Raw genomic sequence first — 23,379 nt, 5'->3', positions numbered from 1 at the left:
CACATCCATCTTTAAACTTTATTTTTGATCACAACTGCACACGTTTCCTAACTGCATATTGCACAGTAGTGAAGCTATTATGGTGACACAATCTGTCCACACACACAGAATTATAAACACCTGGTAAAGTACTCTGAACAGCTTCTGTAGTAGTTCCTGCTACAGTTGATGTCTCCAGGACCACATTTTGACATGTTTACACACACACACACACACACACACACACACACACACACACACACACAAAAGGTGAAAACGCAGCTGGTGGCAAAGCTAAACGGGGTAAACATAAAAAAGCTTACGTATGTGTAAAATAAACTTACATCGTACAACTTTGAGCTTTCTGCTCATGCTAGCTTCTCTTTCCTTTGCTTTGACTCCAGGTGGTTTGCGCCTGTAATTATTTAAATAAACCAATAAACCATCTTGTAAAGTGACACAGTTTCCCAGAATTATGGCCTTTAGGTTCGACTGTAGTTTTGAGGCATTTTGATTTTGTGTGACTTGTGTTTTTTAACGCCAAGCTGTTATTGACTGGGCAGTTCATTTGCCCATTCAGGGTGGACTTTGATGATGGAGCATATAAAAGGGACTGTTAATCTTGATGACGTACCAAGACACTACCTGGGAGGTTTTATATAGCTGATCTTCAGTCAGATGTTACACACACGCACAAACACAAAGTCTTCATGCATGTTATTCCAGTCCTGGTGAGGTTTAATGATGCTGTTTAGGAGCTGTGTTGAACTCACAGCTGGTTTTACACACACACACACACACACACACACACACACACACACACACACACACACACACACACACACTCTCAGTCTCCCAGTTCACACATGCTTACCACACCCCTAAAGCTTGAATTCCTGTTGTGCACACACACACACACATACACGCTCAGGTTGAGTACTTAACTCTATGCCTTGCTTTGACTGGCGTTCTCTCGGTCACATTAAAGTGTGTGAATGCATCGCAGTACCCTGCGGTGCTTTTAGTCTTCATAATTGTGATCTGGGAGGCTCTGGTCAGTTACTTAGCCAAAGTAGCTATTAACTACACTTATCACGTTTTCTTCCATATCCAGCACTAATGTAACATCCATTACCTTGAGTCAAGTGAACAGCCTTAATCTGACCCAGGTGGCTAATACCAGGTTTTCTACACACACTGCCCATGTGAGGTACAGAGTGGTCTTCATACAGATTGCAAATCTCAACGTGCACTGTGCTGATTATGAATACTTAGTTAGCCGTGTGTTGTGCATTCCAAGTGCAAGTGCAGGTTGTACCTTCACCTTTATCTTTCACTTTTTTTGTACTTGTGCCTACTCATCAAATCTCTGAAACAAGAGTAGAATCCTGTCCACAGAGGATATGTTGATAGTTTGCTCGTTTTCAGTTGGGGCTCTGGCAAAAAACAACAAAAAACAAAACAGCTGGCTAAACATTCGCCCCAGTGCAATAGACATGATACCTTTCTAGTGTTGTAAAATTCTTCCTCATTGTAATATAAACTGCTGTGCAGTGTTTCAGCATTTGATATACCTTGAAAGTAATGAATTTGTTCCTCAAAGTTTACTTCCAGTATCTTGTTTCATTGTCTGTCTGGCATTGGACAGGTTTTTGTTTTTTGTAAACACAGTGCAGCACAGTGTTGCAGTGGTTAGCACTGTTGCCTCACAGAAAGGCAGGTTTGGACCGCCTGACTGGCTGGGGCCCTTCTGTGTGGAATTTGCTCATTCTCCCTGTGTCAGTGTGGGTTTTCTCCAGCTCTTATCAAAGTCAGAAGACATTCATTTTAGGTTAAATGGTGACTTGAAATTGCCCATAGGTGTGTATGTGAGCGTGAATTGTTGTCTGTCTCTATGCGCCCTTTGATAGTCTGGCAACCTGTCAAGAATGTGTAACAGTGTGATCCCAGGATGGTTTTTATGAAACTATGAAACTTTTTCCCAGCGACTTGAAAAAATAGCTGTTAAGCATAGAAATCCATTTTTTAAATCATTGTAAATGAAAAAGTGATGCATTTGAAATCCAGGTGACAACATGGCGTACAGGAAGGTGTGTGATGCCCAGGTTGGCCCAATGGTCGGTGAGGTTCTGCACTGCTCTGGAGGTCTGGATCTTGACTGGGACCTGGACAAGGAGGAGCTACAGGAACCTGGACCCAGCATGGACCGCATGCAGATGCAACACGTAGACTGCCAGAGATCAGGTAGGGCAGGGATGTCCAAACTTTATTGTATGGGGACCAGGTTATATAATGTGGAAACACCTGGGGGCAAGCTGCTTCATACATCATATGGGTTATTGTTATGATTTTTCTAATTACATCCAAATGACACAGACACAGCTGTGTCTTCTCTCAGTAAAAATTATTCAACTTTCCAAAGCTCCTAAAAGCAGTGGCCCTCAGTGTCAATTTTACACTTCTTTGCTGTGGCCATGTCTGCTACCCAGCAGGAAATGTCTGCTGTTAGGGAACCGTTTGTTTTCTTGTTTACCACCTGTTTATGTAGACACATTAGTTCCACATGTGTAGTTCCTAGATGGTGCATCTCAACAAACTGTAAGATAGTCCCGTCATTATGAGGTGAATGGAAAAAAGGCAAAATGATCTTGTTTGATTAACCAATATCGTGTGGTGGGCAAATACACGATAATCCATTGTTTCATTTCGTGTAGTGTGTCATAGTTAACGACAACCAACGCCATGTCTGGGACGCCTCACAACATTCCAACAGAAAGTCTAGCATGTTTGATCTTCTTTTTGTCGTTTACAATTGCTCCCGTCACTTTGACCAATAGGAACACAGAGAGATCTGCTGCCGTAGACAACTGTACCTCTAGGGATGTTACCACACAGAGTAAAAAGGGAAAAATGATGGTGTGAAACAGCAGAGGCACTTTGTCAACCTGCTGAGTACTACTGTTAGCATCAAGCTAGCAAACAATGTTATTTCTTCATAATGGAGGACATAAAGTAGGAAAATTAACAAATAGTGGCGGGGCTTTTTCTTACCACAGCTGCAGAGGCTCCCAGCTTCATGTGAAACAGACTACATTATAAACGGGCTGTGATTTATTAATCCCTCTGTATTTTTATATTTTTACTTTTTATTCGCTCCCGTTACCTTGATAAAGTTAATGCATCACGCCGTCATTTCAAACTCAGCACTTCCTGTATATTTTTCAAATTAAAAGCCCCTTAACATTTTTGGTTGAGAGAATCCCTTCACTTTCTAAACAGTCTTTTATTGTGAAACATTTGCAGGAACTTGTGAAGGATTCAGTGACTTGTATGTTTGTGTACAGAGCTTCAAATGTAGCTCCTGCCATCTGCTGGCACTTTTTTTTACATTACTACAACAACATTTCGGCTGGCACATGAACAGACACAGTGTACAGTGTAAAAGTAATAAAAAGAGGACAAGAATAACCCGATGACATCACGCACGTCGTGAAAGATGACCGGAGATAATTGGTGTGGACCATCGTGTAGTGTGTCATGTCTGTCGGCCAAGTCACGGCACGATTTTCTGATTCCACAATCGTGTAATGTGACATAGTGACTTTCAGAACGGGCAGAAAAGTAGTGTAGTTTGTACCAGGCATAAGATATCCAACACATTCTCACTCCGCCCTCATCACATATCGATGTTCCATCATGAACTTTCCACGCCAAGATGTGAGGTGCAAGGTACAGTGGGTGCATCGGTTGTTGATGTTCTGGCACGCCGTGTCTACTTCTGCCTGATGTCTGCATTCAAAATATGTACAGGAAATGTACAGTTTGCATACAGTCTCCTTGAAAATAAACACACTATCTCTGTACAATATCACAAATTGAAGTTTTTTTCCCTTGTAAACAACAAATGCAGGCGTTTATGTTTTGCCAACACATGCATGTGGTTGTGTTTAATCAACAAAATCAAGTGGTTGGGCTTAGAAAAAAAGGACAAGGTATGGCTCTAAAATCTTACGAGAAAGAGAACACCAGCCACCAGGTGAAAGTCAGGGGTTGTTTGACCCATCCATCACCCCTTCCGCAAGCCCTACTCAAACTTCTGCTGCCTTAACTTTCGTTGATGTCCCACCGTATTTCCCCCTGACATCGCAGGGCACTGCTAAACAATAATGGCAACTGGCCAGGTATCATGCCAACGTGAAAGGATAGCTTTCCCCATGGGTGTCTGACATTTTCGATGACTTCGGCGTGAGACCGGGATGACAGATCTGATGATTTGGTCAAATATTTTCTTTCAGACCAAGTTTGCTAAAATATTAATGAAATACCTCTAACAGTCTTGCCACAGTGACGAGCACATTCCCGAATTTTACATCACTTGGCCTTGCAGCCAAACACAATTAATACAAAGTTGATAATCTGAAATCCTTTGTGAACAAGTAATTGTGATGATGCATATCATAGTGTGTCAGGGCTTATCTCAATTAAAGCAATATGTGGAGGTGATTAGTTTACTTACTATTAGCTCAGCTAACAGCTAATATGAAATGTAAATGAAAACTTTCTGATCGCTGTCAGGATGTTGACATGATGACTGTGAATTATTTATAAAACACTTTGCCACATTAATGAAAATCCTGCAACTCATAACTGTCACCGAAATACAGTTTGAGGAGTGAAAGATATTACTCAGATCAGCTAGTTAACAATGCAAAATCCCTTTCATGTTGTGCAGGTTTGTAATTTGACATTTGGAGTTGTAATATACCTTAATGTAATAAAGATGCACAAGCTTATCATGCCAGATTCATCATGCCTATATATGACCTTTTGTGATGCATATATGACTTAAACATGCTCATGATAAATATATGATTCAGTCGTCTTTGTGCAATTGATCTTGAAGTCTTTCCAAAACAAGTTTCTTTCCAATGCTTTTGATGTTCTTACGTAAATGTGTTTTGCTCAGAAAATCTTCAGAATCTCTTACCCATAATTTGAAACAAGCTGTCACTGTGAAAAAAAATGCTGCTTTTAATGTGAGAAGTTTGCCACTGCCAACAACTGCAAAAGAGAGAAACTTCATAAGTACCCTAAAGCTAGACTTGAGTTCCTCAGCTTTGAAGGACTCTGTTTTGAATTGTGCCTGGAGTTCTGTATCAGTAGTAGTTTTCTATCCTCACAAATGCCTTCTCAACTAAGTGTGCTGATCGTTTCAAAACTAAGCATTAAGATTTTTATTCCATATCCCATTTACAGTTTGCTTTCCGCATTACAGTTGGAGTTTTTTGTTAGTAAGTTACCAGAAAAAGACTCCAAACTGTGTGAGGTTAAGGAGTGCATTCAGAGAATATGACTCAAGTTGACCCATGACTCAATTGATATCATTCATTTTCAGCATAATTGGTGGGTTAGCACATCTTTTCTTATTTCTCACTGCTTTCACATTCAGGGTGTTCAGACCCTGGGCCTGACCCTGACCCAGAGCTGATGGAACCCATCCAGCCATCTGTCTCAGTTTCACCACATGGACGATTTGAACGACTCCAGGAAGATCCCAACTACATCTCCCACTTCACCAGGGCTCCGGGCCATAAAGGCCAACGGCGACTCCATTGTTTCTTGCTCAGGTAATTCTATATCCTTTGTAGAAGCTGTGTCAGAAATTGCAGGTACGGAAGGGTCACATTTACAACTTGTTTGTGTTCAACACAGACTCACCAAATTCCATGGAATGGACAAAACCTCTTAAAGATGCATATGTCGAAATAACATGCTGCAAAGTCTTAAGGCTGCTTTGAAACTGTGCCTACCTAGGGCAACAAAAAAGTTGATATTGGGTATGTCAGTACAATGGACAACCAAGAAAGGACGGCAGAGGAGTTACCTGGACACCAATACAACTGGCCTGAACAGCCACAAAAAAAAGGTTTACAGGCTGAGATCAATGCCAAAAAATGCCAGTTTATTCAGAACTATCGTGCACAAAAAGACGGGTGCTCAAAGTGCAAAAAATAATAAAAAGTGGTTAAAAAGACAGAAAACATTTCAGTCCATGACTATCATCAGTGCTGCACTGATGAAAATTACATGCTGGCAACACAAAAACTTTGCCAATGCAAAATCTTTTACGAACAGTTACGAGTGCAAGTCACATGAACTTACATACTACACAAAATACTTTGTGTTAATATGAAAAGTACTTTGCATAATTATGTAAAAGTTGTTTTCATTTTACATAAATGAAAAAGCTTCTGCCTCTACACTGAAATCACGGGATGCTGTCTATAACTCAGCCCTAAGGTTCATAACAGGTGATTCTTACAGAAGCCATTACTGCCACCTTTACCAAAAGGTTGGCTGGCCACATTTAGCTGTGAGGCAGGAACAGCATTGGTATTTGTTCATTTACAAAGCTTTGACACAGAGGCTTCCACCCTATATTTCATCCCTTGACTCTGACCTCACATAACCTTGGTACTCGCTCACAGAATAGGTTTTTGCCTCACACTTTCTTAATCAGAACTAAACTAGGCAGAATGTAATTCTCTTACAGCAAACCTTATACATGGAATATTCTGCAAAACACCTTAAACTTAGCCATAATGGTAGCAGAGTGTCCGTTTAAATGCCTTATTTCAGATTTTGTTCTAATTGAGTGTAAATGCTTGAACTATACATCTACACCATAAGAGGTTTATCATCTTGTATTTGTACTTTTAGCGATTATATATTGCTATTATTTTTTGTCATTTTGTATGATCTCATTTATTTAGATTAGTGTGCATGATGGTTCTTTGCTTGCTTATTGGTTGTTTTTAATTTTAATGTCTTTGCTAATGCTTGGCATCACTGTTAATGAGGGTCTCCCTCAATTGATTTCCTCAGTCTTAAATAAAGGTTTTAATGAATGAATGAAAAGTCAACAAGTCACATAACTACACTGACTTTGGTTATACACAGGAAATGAACAGCAGTCTCCTGGTTGAAAGACTATGTTTAGTTTTCTCATCCATCAGTCCTCCTGGCAGCCTACACAGACTCTCTAGCTCTTAAACTTAATTTGTGTACCCACCACAGCAAAAGATCCTCATTGACTTTGCTTGACAATGTATTCCTAATGCCAGCATGTCATTTTAAGACACTTTGTGCCCACCATCACGTGATGCATTGTTAAAAATTTGGGTCCATCTCACATATTTCTACAAGACTGAGCTGATGCGTTCCGGTGATCTGCTACAGCAGAATAAGAAGCAGTCGGTGTTCCCAGATGAAACCAACATGGACAATTTATTGGATTAAGACTTTAAAGACAATAGGGGTGACAGCTGTGAAAAGCAACCATGGGGAATATTTACAGTCCTTGTCACCATGCTGATGTGACCTCACATTACTCTGTTGCTCCATATTCAGCCTTTGATTAAGGGCCCATCAGCCTTGTGAGTGTCAGAAATTCTATAGCACTGAATGAGCAAAGCAATGTTGTTAGAGCAGTTATGCAGTTGTGGCCTTCATTTGCCAACAGGTGTAATCAAAACTGGCTTATTCAACAACATTTTCATTTTTCATTATTTGCCTCTGTGCCACTATGTTGCCTTATATTATTTTATTTTGTTTTATTTATTTTTATTGATCTTTATTTGCAGCTTGCGTATATGTCATGTTTACTATTTTATGTTTGCGTGATGGCACTGGAAAATGTTTTGTTTTAAAATGTGTCTGAATAATCCCATGAGGGATGGGCTGCCTTGGGGCAGCCAGACACAAAAATAAAAATTTCATTCATTCATTTCATTCATTCATTCATATAATTTTGAGAAGAGGAGAAAAATACTCAAAAACACATACTGTACAAAACAAGATCATGGAGTATCTTCTAGCTGTAAACTGAGGTCAGGGTTTACAGTGCATGGCGGGAGGCGGGAGGCCCTGATTTCCATTGTATAATTCTCTCTAACTCTTCCTTGGCTCCCATGCCAGCTGGATGTATCAGTGTTTTGAAGCTTTCAATCAGTTGGTTGGGTCTGATACACCTCTAAAGGTAGGATTATTGAGTTGGAATCATAACTATGTGGCCGAACCACTAGCTGCCTGACTATGAGTTTTTCTTTGCTGCTATAAACCTACAGAGAGACAATCTCAGGAGAAACCTATTGTTGCCCCTTGAATCCAGATTTTAATGCATTTAGTCACAGAGATAGATAAAGCAAATCAATGTGAAAAAAGAGAAGGCTGTCACATTGAGTGGCTTGTCAGCTGGTGTTACTGCGAAAACACCTATTCGTTATGTCTTCTAAACCATAATAGACACAGGTTACATTGATGGTGTATGATGAGGTGGATAAGCCTGTTCTTTTAACCAGGGTCCCACCCCTTACCATTAACCAGTTCATACATATCAGCATGGTTTTACATATAAATGTTGAACTTTCTACTAATATAAATTTAATTGGCAGTGTTACTTAAAGTATTCTTCTTTGTCTCTTCACTGCTACAGTCAAATCATCTAAACTGGCACTAGTGCTTGATTGTGCCTCTTCGTATCATCATCAGTGTACAAGTGTATATTTCTATAACCCCATTCATTGCCATTAAGGGACTGCACCAGATAGGGTAAGACTGAGGTCTGAGTATCCCTAGAACATTTCCAAGCACTCATTCCAATTGCCACAGCACCTGCTAGGATAGAAGGGCTATGTGTTATCTACTGTAGATAAGCACCTCCGCAGTGTGCTTGAAGTCAAGGTCTGAATGGTGCCCTTAGGCATTGAGCCACTAGCACCAATACTGACTCAGCTGCTATGAAAAGGTAATAGCAGCCTATCAAATGTCAAATTGCACATAAAGCACAGGCAGTGTTTTTACTTTGAGGGCAGGAGGTAAAAGGGGTCGTCCACTAATCGAAAGATTGGTAGTTCGATCCTTGGTTCCTCCAGTCCACATTTCAAAGTATGCTTTAGGATATCGAAGTATCCTTGGGCAAGATACTGAACCCAAAATTGCTGAGTGTGTGTAAGTTTAACTGAGAAGCACCCTGTATGGCATCTTGTATGAATGTGTGTGCAAATGGGTGAATGTCGGTGCCGGCCCGTGGCATAGGCAGTATCGGCGAATGCTAAGGGCGCTGTCATCCATGGGGGGCACCACAAATGGGGGAAGACAAAAAATTAGCACGTTTATATTTTTACTAATACTATTACTATTATTTTGAAATATTACATAAGGCCACAAAAACGTAACTACATAGAAAAGCCTACTAAATAATAGAGAAGCCTTTTTTTCTGGGTTCCGTACCCCCGGCCCCTGTTCCCAGCTCATTAAACCTTACCTGCTCTCTGGGGGAGATGGGCAAGTTTATCCGACATTACGTGAACCCCAAAATGCTGTGTCATTATTATATCAAAACAACAAAAGCTTTCACTCAGCTACCACTATACAAATACAAGTTAATTTATCAAGTACCTGGTGGACACTATTAGTCAGTTTTTCCCAATTCCAGAGCAAATATTTCTTGAGAAAGTGTAGTACAGTGGTTCCCAAATGGTCCAACCACAGGGTCCAGATTTCTCACCACTCATTAGTTCAAAGTCCAAGAAGTTTAATATATTGCACATCATACTTGCGTTTGGCCATGTCATTGAGCTTGTTTGCTGTCTCTGTCAAGTAGCTGTCCCTTTGTTACTCACTCTACATTAGGGAAATGGAACTTCAAATGAAATAAAGTGCATTTTTTGCAAACTTGACACATTTGTGAGCCACTTGTGGTACAGTACAATCCGAATGGACCCTTAACCCACTTTTGGACCGCGACCCACCAGTTGGGAACCACTGGTCTAGTACATACATTATTTCTTGATCAGAGTTCCTTCTTGACCTTGGAATGTTTCGTTTATTAATAAAAATATTAAGTCAAAGTCCACCTTACAGCTTATTCCTAAGCATCTTACTCTCTTTTCAGAGCTAATACTAGACTAACTCTATCCACTGAGGAGTACTGTGAGAAGCTGTTGACAGTTTCAAAAATAAAAGCTAGTAAGTGGTCATTTCATATCTTTGTCTCATTCTTTAAGGTACCTCCTGGCAGGAGTGGGGCTTTTTGTCTTGGGACTCCTGATTGGCTGGTTCACTCACACACCCACTGTAAAAACACCTGTTCCTCCATCTGACAGCTCAGACCTGCTGGAGGAGCTGCTGAAAGGGATCACAGCCGACAAGATCAATGCTCTTCATAGGTAAGCCCCCCAACTTGGGCTAAAAGAAATAAAAATCACATTTTAATGAAAGAATTACACGTTTGGTGTGGATACAAAGTGGAAACAAAGGCAGTAAGAGGCGTGTGACATCCTGCAGATCCACCCACTCAAAAGTCCTTCTCGACTCACGCTGGCTTCACAGTAAGAGAGAGGTGCTAAGTGGTTGCAAAGGCTTGTCGAATAATAAACGCAGGCACAAAACAAGGCTTACATATGTATAATAATAACTTGCAGCATGGATGGATTGTGCAAACTAATTCATCTGTTGTCTTTATTGTTTCTGTTTTAATGTGTCTGATGGTAAAGAGAAATGACAAAGGAAGAGAAAACAAAGTGAGCGTCTAGACAACATATTGTTGTATTTGTTTTACAAATTCCACAAGCATAAATCAGCTAAGATTGAGTGAATAAAATAGGTTTAATACAGTGGTTATTTTCTTTGGTGACAATAATTACTTTGTAGTGCAATTTTGTTCTTTTTTTTTATTAAAAAACAATTTGAGTTATCTTCAGGTGAATGTTTTCCATCTACAAATATAATTGGTATTTAGATTTGGGAACATTTCTTCTGGCAATTGGTTCACCTATAGTTTTGTTACATAACTTTGACAAAGGAGACCAAAGTTTGCATTTCCTCATATCCCATCAGTTAATGTTGGTTTCTTTAATAATGATCACAATCTTTCCCAAAACAAAATACTCCTCTTTTAACTATAATGTCTGCATGAACCTTAACAAAGTCATTTTAGCTGCCAAACCTAACCAAACATCAGCCATGGAAGTGTCAGAAGTAGTAATATAATTACATTGTCCTACATTAATCTGTACTTTTTTGGTTAAAATGTAGGTTGGTGGACTTGTTGATCTTGTTGATAGAATTAAAAGTGAATACTAGTGATGAAGCCACAAAAAGAGGGTTAGAAAGTAGGGGAAAAGAGGATTTTTGGAAGGAGTTGTTGGAAAAGCAAAGCAATGTTGTTATGGTGGAGTTGAGTTGCATGGATGTTCAAAGGAAACAGACAAAACAGACAAAGAGGATCATTGTTTGATGCCCCCTAAGTCTAAGATAACCATTATCAACAGTCTGACTTGTTGCCGTCTCGCCAGGCGCTGATCTATTTATATCCAAACAGGAAGGGAGAGACTCAGAGATAGTAGAGAGACAGAGCGGATACGAGAGATAAAGACTCTCCACCAGGTAGCAAATCTTTTTTTTTTTTTTTTTTTTTTTGAACACTGATACAAACCTCTGTCAACCCGAACGCTGCCTTCTCCAAGCCAAAGGATCACGGGATGACTGGGTGTATGTGTCTCTGTGAGATAACTGGCTTTGCCACTGAACTGAGACAATCATGTCACCATGGTTTCCCTCTCTGAGCTTTCCATGCTTTTCATTATTTATTTTCTCACATTTATATTTCAAGGTGCCAGAAACACCCCCACCCATCCATCCACAACTGCCAAAGACCCACACATACAACATCTTAACCATCTGTGAGGATGATTGAGTATTTGTTTCAGTAGATGACAGTTACTAATTAAATTAGATGGTTATTTTCACCACCTACTAGTCCTCAGTTAATTCACTTATCATTTATCATCATTTTTTTTTATCAGTGACCTCTGGTTCTCTGTGTCTGTTGGAGACATGAACTGTAAGATAGATCTACCTAGATAGAAAAGTGGATACACCCCCCATTATCCTTTCCCCTTGAGCTATTGTGGCCTGTAATTGACCTTTGCTGTACAATAAGCCACATCTTCACAAACTAGATGATTTAATTAGCTAATCATAGATGAGATCTAGCCGAGACAGCCAGTAAATTGGTGTCAGGTGGTGGTGTTATGGTTTTGGTCATTGGAACGTATTGCCTTTGTGCTATAAAGCATTAGAAACACTGCGATTTTACTTTACGCAATTTATACACAATATGATATAATTAATCATTAAACAATCCAGTCTACATGGATAAAACACAAGTTGTATTCAGTAGAATAATTTGATGCCAGTCTGAAGTAAGTGTGTAGAGAACAGGGTGGAGGAGGTGCCAAGTGCCAGACTATCTGACTTTCATTTTTCTAGTTTTCTTTAAAAAACGTATAAAATGTTTTGTTTTCCACACAATTTTATTACGAAAAAACCAAGAGGTGTAAATTTAGTGTTAAATACAGGCAGGAAGTGACGTTGGGGCGCGGTGCATTATTTTTATTGTTGTTTTTCCGGGGCTGCAAAAAGAGGCAGCAGGAGCTAGCGAGCAAGCCTAATGTGTGTTTTGTATTGCATGGTTACAGCCAACAGTAACCAAGTTTGTGTCTGAATAAACACTCGGTTGCAAGCAGGTCAGTCCTTTTCATTCAACGCATCCATCCAGACAGGACGCTACAATATGTATTTATGTTAACAGTGGTGGAATGTAACTACGTATATTATTAAAGTACAAGTAGGAACGGGATGACAAACTATTATGGGCTTTTTTCATTGTCACTTTTGGCCACGCTGAGTCAAGCCATGCCATGCCGATTTGCATTTCCTTTGTCAGTTGAGACGCGCCATGCCACGCAAGCTGCGCCAGAGATGGACCTTCTCCAGAGTAGGTCCAACAAGCCGCATCTGCTGGGAGACTCTACTTGCCTCCGTCTGTAGGAGACCAGAGAGAAGTCTCTGTGTATTCAGCTGTCAGTACTTTAGTAGCTTCTAACTTTAGATATCTGCTTTATTTTACTTATTCAGGTTGTTGCTTGAAAACTCAACACTTCCTTATTTTGCTGCTTCACAATAAAAGTTTATACATAACAAAATAACAGGGTTTTTTATTGTGAAGAATCTATAGGATATGAAATGTTACAATCAATGCATTAGCTGAACATTGTTAGCATCTTTTCTTCAGTAAAGGCAAGTTTAATAATGGACAGGGAGGAAAGTAAAAGCAGAAACAGTCACAGTGAAATTTTAGATTTAGAGCTGCAGACAACGGACACCTCTGCAAATGGCTCACCTCCAACAGGTAAACTTCTTTTACCTGCCCTGCTGTGAAAAACACATGCAGCAAAAATAACAGGGGACTTTAGCCATGGATCAACACTCTGCTTTTAAACGTAACAAGTCAAGACAAGCCATCATCAGTTAGAGACACATCCACAAGTGAACAGCCCTGTTGCAATGGAAATGCGGGCTGGGCTGATGGCCCAAACCAAGACAAGCCAAACCAGCCTATGACCGTCTAAAGGGATTATGAGATTTGGGGCTTTTTCAATTATTGTTAGGCCTATTCCTTTTTTTTTTCTGAAAAATATACATATAGCCTATATATTCAGATTAGGGGTTATTTATAATATATTCTGGGCTGAAGCCTTGAATGCTCAGGCCCAATGTCACCACTGACTGTGTAACGGGAAATCAGAAATAAAGACCCATCTCCAGAATAAGTTTATTCTGGTCACTGACAGCAAGTCTTCACTGCTGCTTTACCTACTGTGTCTGGTGTCATAGAAAAGTAATAGCAATTTATGCACATTATTAGTTGAGAGTACAACAGGACCTTGTCTGTCATAAATAAATGCTGAAGGTAGAAACAAAGGACAGGGACAAGGTCTCTTACACAGCAGTACAAATGGGGGGAAATGTTTGCTGTCAAATAATGATTGAGGTTTCTATTCAAATGAAGAACTACATGGTGTGGGATACAAGCACTGCACACATTAAAACGCATTTTAATTTATTTGGTGATGGTAAAATCCCTGCATCTGTGATGATGTGTGAACATGATACTAAGGTCACCAAGATCTTGAATGAGATTAACTGTTAAACATGTCTCATAATCACTAGGCAAATTGAGTAAGTTAGTTTAGTTTGACCCCTGAATTTATACTTGAGTCACAAGCAATATTTACCATCTTAGGGTGTTGTCACACCTAACCTGCTTGATTCATTTAAACAAACTCTTCATTTAGGTTGTTGAAACTATTTTTCCCCCTACCTGTTTTTCACAACTCATTACATGTTGTCAATTTGCAGTCTAGTCATATATAACATACTGTTCTTACCCATCTTACTGTATGTATGTAATGTTTAATAATGTTTTAGTTGTCTAGTTATTTTATTTTATTCATCACACAAGTCATACTCACAGCGGTTATGCATTTTTTCATAATCAAAGCTGATCAGGGGTCTTCTCTGCACCACTCAGGCTTTACACATAATACTAAACAGATTCGGACCTGTGGTAATAGAATGGCACCCAACCCAGACCCAACTGACCATAACAAAACTTGGACCCAAACCTGTATGGGTCCCAGCTCTGATCAGGGGTCCTGGGATCTGGATAGATCCATGAGGACCTCTACCATGTAGCATTGCTGATGCAGGATTACATCACCAAAACTGTCCAATCAGTTAATCAACTGTCAGCCTGTAAAATTTTGTGCTTAACCCCTTGGCAGGGATGGGCAGTATTTCTATTACTTGTATTTAAAATACGTATTGCAGTAGCTGTGACCAAATTTGCTACTATCACACCATTAATGGATGAATCATGGTTGTTCTTTCTGGCACAGTTGCTTGTGGTCTCTAATTGCAGCATGTAAATTTTGAGCATTTTTGGTCAAGGACTTTTTGAGTTATTCACGAAAAGCTTTATGGACGGACCAACCGACAGAGTGACCTATAGAGCTGCGGGTCGCTGCTAAAAAGAGAAAGAAAAAAAGTATTTTCTGTATTTGAAAATACAAAATACATGTATTTTATTTTGATACATTTTCTGGCACCAGTATTTTGTATTTTATTTTGATACATTTATTTGAGGGGTATTTTGTATTTTGTATCAAAATACATTTTGATGTATTTTTGCCCATCTCTGCCCCTTGGTTCATTTGTAAAGGGTCAGTGTTTACATGAACTGGAAGAGAATTAAAATTCAACAGTCATATTGTTTTTTCTCCTCTATCTAGACCAAATGCACCAAACTACCGGTTTGATAAGTCCCCTGGGAAATGCTCTGCTTTGTGTTGAAAATTCCACTTGAAAATTGACCCTTCTTTTCCAGGAAAAGTTGATGTGTGCAACCCATCTCTCGGTGTTCTGTATTAATGGGAGGCCTACCAGTTTTCACTTTTTATTTAACATTCAAAACAGGCTCTAAGACAGTATTCACTGAAAACCTTGACAACAGAATTCAAGCCCCATAGCATAACTACTGTTTTCAGTAAAGAACATTCTATTATTTACTTTATCAGGCACAGAAAATAAGAGAAATAAAGCTGCCTGAGTAACTTGGTGTTGAGTTTGGGAGAAGAGAAGCAAGATCGAGAAAGTAGCAGAGAAAGTGAAATACACACATGAAAAGAGCTATGAAGACAGAAACAGACCTAAGAGAATTAGAGGGAGACTAAGGAGACAGTCGGGGAGCATATTTTAACAGCTTTGCATGACTAGACAGGGGAAATATCTCAGTATGAATTAATTGCTGTTTGGTTAGTGGGATTCTCAATATGTGATTGATTAAGTAATTGTAATACCTGCTTGACTAGCTCCATATTTAACAAATGACAGTCAACATGTTCACTGTTTGGAATAGAGATGACTTTTGCTCGTTTTTATGATTTTATATTTCACACTCCTCCTTGTCTCTCAGCCAAAAGGTCTCCAATGTTTTTCCCTCATCAGGGGTGTCTCGTCAAAACACAGCAGTTTTTTTCTAGCTCGTCACTGTAGGAACGTTATGCATCCAATTCTTTTCAATTTAAACTTCAAAGAGGTGTGTAAGTACGCAGAACTACTTTGAGGGAAACTGGATTAAGTTCAAATCCCCAGAAGATGGTTTCCCATTGCTAGTATCTTGGCCCGTCTAATACTTATCTCTCCTGCTAATTATACTACTGTAATAAATTGGCTCTCACAGCTATAGGGAAGTGCATCAGAGCATTTTATGGCTTTTGTATTCTGCATAGAATCCCACACAAATCTAAAATGTGAACATTTAGGTTGAGAGTTTTTACTCTGTTTTAAGGGTAATCCTTGAGCTGCTGTTTTGGAGCCGTGGGCTGTACTGATTCTGGCTGAATGATGTCTTGGGGTGACAAATCTTTATCTAGCTCATATGGATCTTGCTTTGCTGGCACCAGGACAACTGGTGTCATGGATTACTATTTTATGGTTATGGTTGCAGTGTTGCTGCTGTGCGCTCTTTGTTCACTATGTTTTTCTGTTTATATGAAGACGTACAAACAAAGCACAACATGGACCTCATTTTACCAATGACAAGATGGATTATGGAGCTTAATGTTTTTTGGGTATTAAGAGTGCCATTGTTTCCCTCAATAAAAAATGCTTCTTGCATGGGTTTCATCAATTTTACATTGAGATTGTCACATATAAAAAAAAAAGAAAAACAAAAACTACCACCGACAGCTTTTACACCAAATCAAATTGACACTGACCATAAAACCAGTACAGTACAGCTCATTTTTTTAACATTTTTGAATAATTTAGTGGGAATCTGCAGCAGAGGGTAGCATGGGATGACGTCCTGCGGGCGGACTAATTTCGAGTCCGATTTCTGACCTAGACTGTTTATGACGGCCTACCAAGTCCAGCCATCTGGGGCAAGAGCGAAACACCATCTTGTGCTTTGTGCTCTGGAAGAGGATCCCTTGAACACATCGAAGGCTGCTGCTGCCGGTAGCATGATCAAGTGCGGAAAGCAGTTGCAGAGACGGTAGCCCCAGCCATTACCACCAGCAAACACCATCGCCCAAAGACGATCATCACCTTTTTTAAGGCTGGAGACAAAAACATCCCAAAATTAAAATCAGCAATTGGCCTCCTCACCTCAGCAGCTGACTGGCAACTGAGAGTTGATCTAGGCAAGCAGCTGCAGTTTCCAGGACACATTGCCTCAATAGCGCTACGTCCAGACACGGTCATCTTTTTGGATTCCAGCAAACAAGTGATCATGGTAGAACACACTGTACCCTGAGAGGAGCACATGGATGAAACCCAAGAGCGAAAACGTGGCAAGTACCAGGAACAGATGGAGCAGTGCAGGGGGCAGGGCTGGATCACCCGCTGTAAGCCTGTCGAGGTGGGATGTCAGGGCTTTGCAGGCCGGTCTCTCTGCAGAGTCTTCACAAAGCTCGGGATATTGGGGCTGGCTAAGAAGAGGGTCATCAAGAATATCATTAGTGTCAGAGAGAGAGCCACTAGGTGGCTCTGGCTGAAGACGGAGGCCCCGAGGGGAACTACTGCTGGGACGAAAACCGGGGACTGATAACACAGGCTGAATTGCCTGGGTGAGGGAGAAAAGGCCTGAAACAACCTTATCACTGACAATGCATCCCAGCGCCTCCACGGGATATATTCTATAAGTCAGACTTTCTGCGCTATTTACCCCATTAAACTGCCTTTCTTGTGATAACTGAAATTGATGTAGATTATTCATTAACTTTTAAACGTCCTGATCCAATCAAGCAGCAACCTCCAGGGCTGAAAAATGAAGCCAACATGGAAGTGCCAAAGACTGCAGTTCCTTGAATGGCCACTTGAGGCTGACTCATGAAGCAGTCAATCCCCATAGACCCCCAAGTTAAAATACCCAACTTTACAAAAGAAATAAACATGTTTACAGCCTGGTACAAAAAAATGGTTTTGGTGTTTGGTGATATTCTAGGATAGCAAAGGAATGGCCAACCTTGCTCTGCCTTCCTCTGCCTCTGACTAGCTTACATAAATGTACGCATCTATCTATCTATCTATCTATCTATAGATCTATCTATCTATCTATCTATCTATCTATCTATCTATCTATCTATCTATCTATCCTTTATAAACACTGAGGATGCCATGCTATTCACAACAAAACCTTTCGTGATCAACCATTTGGTCACATCAGCCAGTAGTAGAGAGTCACACTAATGTGTTTGTTTTTTTTACTATTATATGTATATGAAAATGTCTCATTAGAACAGCTCTTGGGATTTAATGTGTTAAATATAGCTTAAATGATTAAAGAAAACACAGGAGAAATAACTGAACATTGCCCAGTCTGAAGCCTTTAAGTGGAAAACTGCTTATGTCACTTTAGCTTATTCTCTCCAGCTGATTACACCACTAACAGACTTTGTCCAGTTTAAAGTGAATATCAGTAATTTATACTGGCATTTCAATGACTTTTCAGATGAGCTGAACTCTTCTTGGAACTCAGTGAAAGGGAATGATTTCAGGAGTTTTTGTGCAAGAAAGCTGAACCACCTGGAAACAGAGTGTGGAGACAGAGCAGCTGAAAGTGGGCTGAACGTAGGAGTGCTTGGTCACGAGTGTCATGTTTCAGTAAAGTCATTGAAAGGTTTCATGGAGTTTAAGCTGCCTCAGACACTAATCAGTGAGGTGACGCTACGGTAAATGCTCACCCTCTGCTTACAGCCTCATTTATCGCAGAGAATCCTTCCCAATCACACAGCCTGTTTCCTCAGAGGACTTAGGATTACAGCTGAGTTTTCAGTCTTGTATGGCCTTGAAGAAATTCTATTTGCCATTTATTAAAAACAAGTTAATGGTGGCCACCTCGAACATGAGGGTTGTGCAGTGTACTTCGCTGGATAATGAAGGGAAATAAAAATACTTTATTTCAGTTTTGTAACTAGATTCCACACAGTAATGTGTGCACAAAATATCACAAGAAAGTCTGAGAGAATTTCTTTTGAATTTAGCACAAATGTCCACTTGAACTTAAAGGGAAATTTCGGTTTATTTCAACCCGTCTCCTATCGTCCCAAATTTGTTTCAAGTGACTAGTGACATAGAAATAATAGTTAGCATGTTAGCCGTTAGCCTAGATACAGCCGGGGCGCATAGTAGCGTCAGACCTTTTAAAACGTAAGTGAACGGGCATACCTTCAAGTGCAAAGTTAGTCCACTAAAAAAGCTTTTTTTCCATACCTTCAAGTGCAAAGTTAGTCCACTAAAAAAGCTTTTTTTCCAAAAAAGACCGCCTCATATCGTTAGGATAAATGTCAGAGAACATATAGAAAACGACATGTAAACGTGTTGTCTTACCTTACCGATGTGCTGCCGTGTTTGTTTATCCCTCTAACTCTGCTTTCCAAAGCGCGGCCGAAATATATCTCGCCAGCTCTAGATAAAGCCCAGCTGGATACTAACGTTACTCCAGGTGGAGGTGTCTCGTCCTCGGTCACATCCAGACCTTGAAAATAAGGCTGCAACCGCTCCCATTCCTTGCAACAGAGGCATTCCTCTTCTGTGGGCACTGGGGCACAGCATTCACAGGTACACCACCAATCTCCAGAGCTACGCAGCCTTGCAGCAGCCATTCCTCCTCTACCTGTTGCGCCTCTCTCTCTCTCCTCCTCCATTCTTCAGTTTCATGAAGCTCTTCGTCAGTGTATCCTTCCAGCTGTTGCTGCTTGTTCAGGCACGCTATGAGATCGCTGGTCAAAGTTCAACCTTACTGTGACATCATAATGTTCTGCAAAAATACTTTTCTGACCATTCCTGAATGTCATAACTTAGGAACAGACTGGGAGACTTTCGGTCAAAAACTGATTTGGTGACATGAATCTATCCACCTTGAAACTGTCTTGATTTTATAGATCTTCTGCGATGGCAGGGGGAAGATGTGTGTGAAGCATCCGAGTTGTAGCTTCTTTGCAGCAACATCCATACTTGAAGCACTGTCAACTGACATGGCTAAATATGAGTCTGAACAGACTGCAACTAGACTGGTTCATGGAGGCATACAACCGTGAGGCTGAGACTCTAGTTTGGTTCAGTGTTACTGCTCTTATGAACCAATGTCCAGCAGCAGCAGGCAGCCAATTTCATTGAATAAGCCAAACAGTAGACAGACAAAGTAAGCAGCTGATGAACAGAGAGATGCATTTAGCAGCTAAAGAGCCAGAGTTGGTGGAGACAAAGACTGAGTTTTGAGTGAGTGAATATTGGACTTCATCAGATACTAAACCACATCATTCCAAATTAATGCCTATGTTGTTTTATATCAACTGGATGTGTTTGCAAACACAACAGTCATGTAAATGTTATAAGGCAAAAAATATCAAGATTGTGTTTACACGGAAAAGTTGATGCAGGTAGACCTTCAGAAGGAGGATGGCCAAAAACTGCAGTTCCTTGAATGGCCACTTCAGCTTGGCTCCAAAAGCCAGTCAATCCCCATCGATAACCATGTCCAACTTTACAGCAGAACACAGTTTTGGTCTCTATAGTTAATTTCCCTATCCATGACATCTGCACAAGGGGTGAAATTTTATATAACTCACCTGTTTAAATGTTACTAAGGCTCTCCACAGCTCCACCTTCTTGTTCAAAATATGATCAATTCTGGCTCCAAAAAAACCCCACGATGGTGACTGCTAAAATGCCAAATTGAAGGCTTCAAAACAGGAGTCCCCAAACCAATGGGTGACATCAGAGTGGCTATGTTCATTATTTTACAGTCTGTCGGTGACATCCCGTTTATTTCTTTTTCAAACAGCCACACATAGCTACCCACTAAAACTCAGTAAGCTTGAGGATGTAGACGTAGAAAGATGTGACTTTAACATAAAAAAGAAATAGCACCAAATTTGGATGAGATAGTTTGTGAATAGCACTTCCTGTAGGTGTACGGCATGTCTCCTGCAGCTCTGATTCTGAACTGTGTCCCAGCATCCGCCTGTTTACAGATCCTCATCTACCTTCATTCCACTGCAGCTCATTTCACTGATTACTTCCTCCTCTCCTTAAAGTAGTGTTAATCAGTGAAATCAGCTACTTTTGTGACTGATTGCAATGACTCTCTGGCCATAATAGCACAAACTCTTTTCCACATCAGCCATTTGTGGATGAATTAACATGAGCACTTTATTTTCCAAGGCCTTGACATTATTTTGTTACCCTGTCTGTGCAGTATGTACGTCAATAGCGGCCCAGCAGCCTGTGGCCCTTTGCTGCATGTCAGTCCCTCTCTCTCTCCCCCTTTCATGCTTGTGTGTCCTATCCATTAAAGGCTAAAAATGCCCCAAAAATGTTTAAAAAACAAAACAAAACAAAAAAAAACTTCATAACCATAGCAACAGCACTTACGCTTCATATTACACTGCCATGGGGTCGAATGAAAAACTAACATACACGTCAAAACAATATGCTGAACATAATAAGCCGAATAAAGTGTTTATGCAGGGCTGTTTACATTACATTTCATTGTTCATGTGTTCATTTTATTGTGTTTTATTGTGTGTGTTTGAATGGGTCTCCATACTGTAGCAAGATGAGCCTCCTGCAGCCAAAATACTGTAAAAACTTTCATGTGTAATGGCCTACACAGCCTCCATAATTCTGGATTGGGAAAGAGGCAGAAACAAGGTGTGGAGAAAACAGTAAACCTAAATATGGCCCCAGATCACAAACATTTGCGCGAGACTAATATATATCACATGACACCCGGGTTTAGCGAAATATGATAGGTGATTTTTTGATGGAATTTTTACTTAACAAATAACAGACATTGTTGATTTGCACAGGATTAAGATCACAGACAACCCTTGTAAATATTACAAATTACCCAAGGCCCCTAGATAATTCCAGCCTTGTGCGAATAGGGCATAATTGTAGGTTTTGGTTTAACACACCTCAGTGGTTAAGCAATTTACCTCAAGAAATCAAATAAAATACAATTCAATTCAGTATTAAGGTGCAAAACTCAAAATCCACGGATGAATGTATAATCGATAAGCTCATTTTCACAAACCAGTGTACATTTAGTCTTTTCTTTTTTTGGACTCTTTAACAGTCCAAGTGAGTCAAGCAAATACTAAGAAATAATGGCTTCGTCTTGCCACGATTCAGCTAAATGAACAAGTGTCCTTATCTGTGGAGTGTAGGTAGCTAAGCAGAAGTACTTAGATGTCTACTATACTCTTATTGGCAATTAGGCATGCACTGCACTCTGGCACCCCTGGTTCCAGGAGTAAGAGTCCCATACAAATGAGAGTCCCATAGACAAGACTTACAGTTGGAGCAATACCATGCTAACTACAACTCCCAAGATGCATTTTGACAAAAAACATGCAATCACTGAGCTTAAAAGATGTACTTAAGAGATGTGCAACACTTATGGAAGATGTATACTAAAGATGGTGGTGATAAGAGGACTAAAAACACAATCTGCAGCTTAAATAAACAATTTACTTTTAAATTCTGGTTCAGTTATGGTTAATTTCTGTCACTGTGGTTCTGCATTTTGCTCTTAGCTGTGGAAACGAAGCACACCTTTGACTGGCCTCTTATCCATCATCATACAAGATGATGTTGATGCAATTTGATGCATGTTTGGATTGTAATGTTGACATGTGGGTATGCTTTTATTTCTTGTTGAACATTTGTTTCATAGACATGTCCAGTAATTGTTTTTGTTCCTTGTCCAAACCTGACATGAATAAATGAATTAATAAATGAAGGCTGGTCACCGTCATGTCCCTTTCGTCTTCACTTGTTCAAATGGATGAATGACCCAACACAGAGGCCAGATATTGCTGATTCAGAATAACAAGGTATGGGTAAGTTTTGCCTGTAAGAAACCAATGTGTTTAGAGCCAGCTGTTTAGGCTGAGATAGAGTTAGTGATGACAGTCTGATGCTGCTAAAACATTACTGTATGACTACCGTAGGCTGCAGTAGCTTGAGTAGGAGGCTGCAGTCCGCAGCAGCCTCCCACTCAAGCTAATGTTAGCTATCCTTAGTGGTAACTGTCACAACCTTAATTTAGCCATTGACCACACTAATAGTAAATATTTGAGGTGGATCTGACGGTAGAGAGATTGTCTGCTGATCAAAAAATGAGTGGTTTGATTCCCTGCTGTCTGCATGTAGAAATGTCCTTGGGCAAGATACTGAATTGCTCCTGATGGCTGTGCCATCTGTGTGTGATTGTGCATGTGAATGTTTATCTGGTAAGCAGGTGGCACCTTGCATTGTATGGTAGCCTTAGCCACCACGATATGAATGTGTATGAATGGATAATTGGCCCAAGTGTTGCAAAGATCTCTGAGTGGTCCATGGGACTCGAAAAGCCTTGTATAAATGCAGTCTATTTGCCATTTAATCTTGTATCTTATGTGCCTCATGTCTCAGTATGAAAAC

The 23,379-nt window shown here is 40.1% G+C and overlaps 1 protein-coding gene across 1 annotated transcript in view; it reads left to right on the top strand.

Moving 5' to 3' along the window:
• The window catches only part of LOC126396257 (inactive N-acetylated-alpha-linked acidic dipeptidase-like protein 2), a 770,727-nt gene that overhangs the window by 255,209 nt on the left and 492,139 nt on the right, over positions 1–23,379 (top strand). Inside the window, exons 3-5 of the mRNA XM_050054195.1 lie at positions 2,047–2,223; positions 5,429–5,606; positions 10,047–10,208. Of these exons, the coding sequence (XP_049910152.1) occupies positions 2,055–2,223; positions 5,429–5,606; positions 10,047–10,208 (509 nt within the window). The 5' untranslated portion in view covers positions 2,047–2,054. The remainder of the gene's footprint in view (positions 1–2,046; positions 2,224–5,428; positions 5,607–10,046; positions 10,209–23,379) is intronic.

Source organism: Epinephelus moara, chromosome 10 (genome assembly GCF_006386435.1).
Source record: "Epinephelus moara isolate mb chromosome 10, YSFRI_EMoa_1.0, whole genome shotgun sequence".
NCBI lineage: Eukaryota > Metazoa > Chordata > Actinopteri > Perciformes > Serranidae > Epinephelus > Epinephelus moara.
The sequence above is the reverse complement of the archived record's forward strand: the minus strand, read 5'-3'. Positions and strand labels throughout refer to the sequence as shown.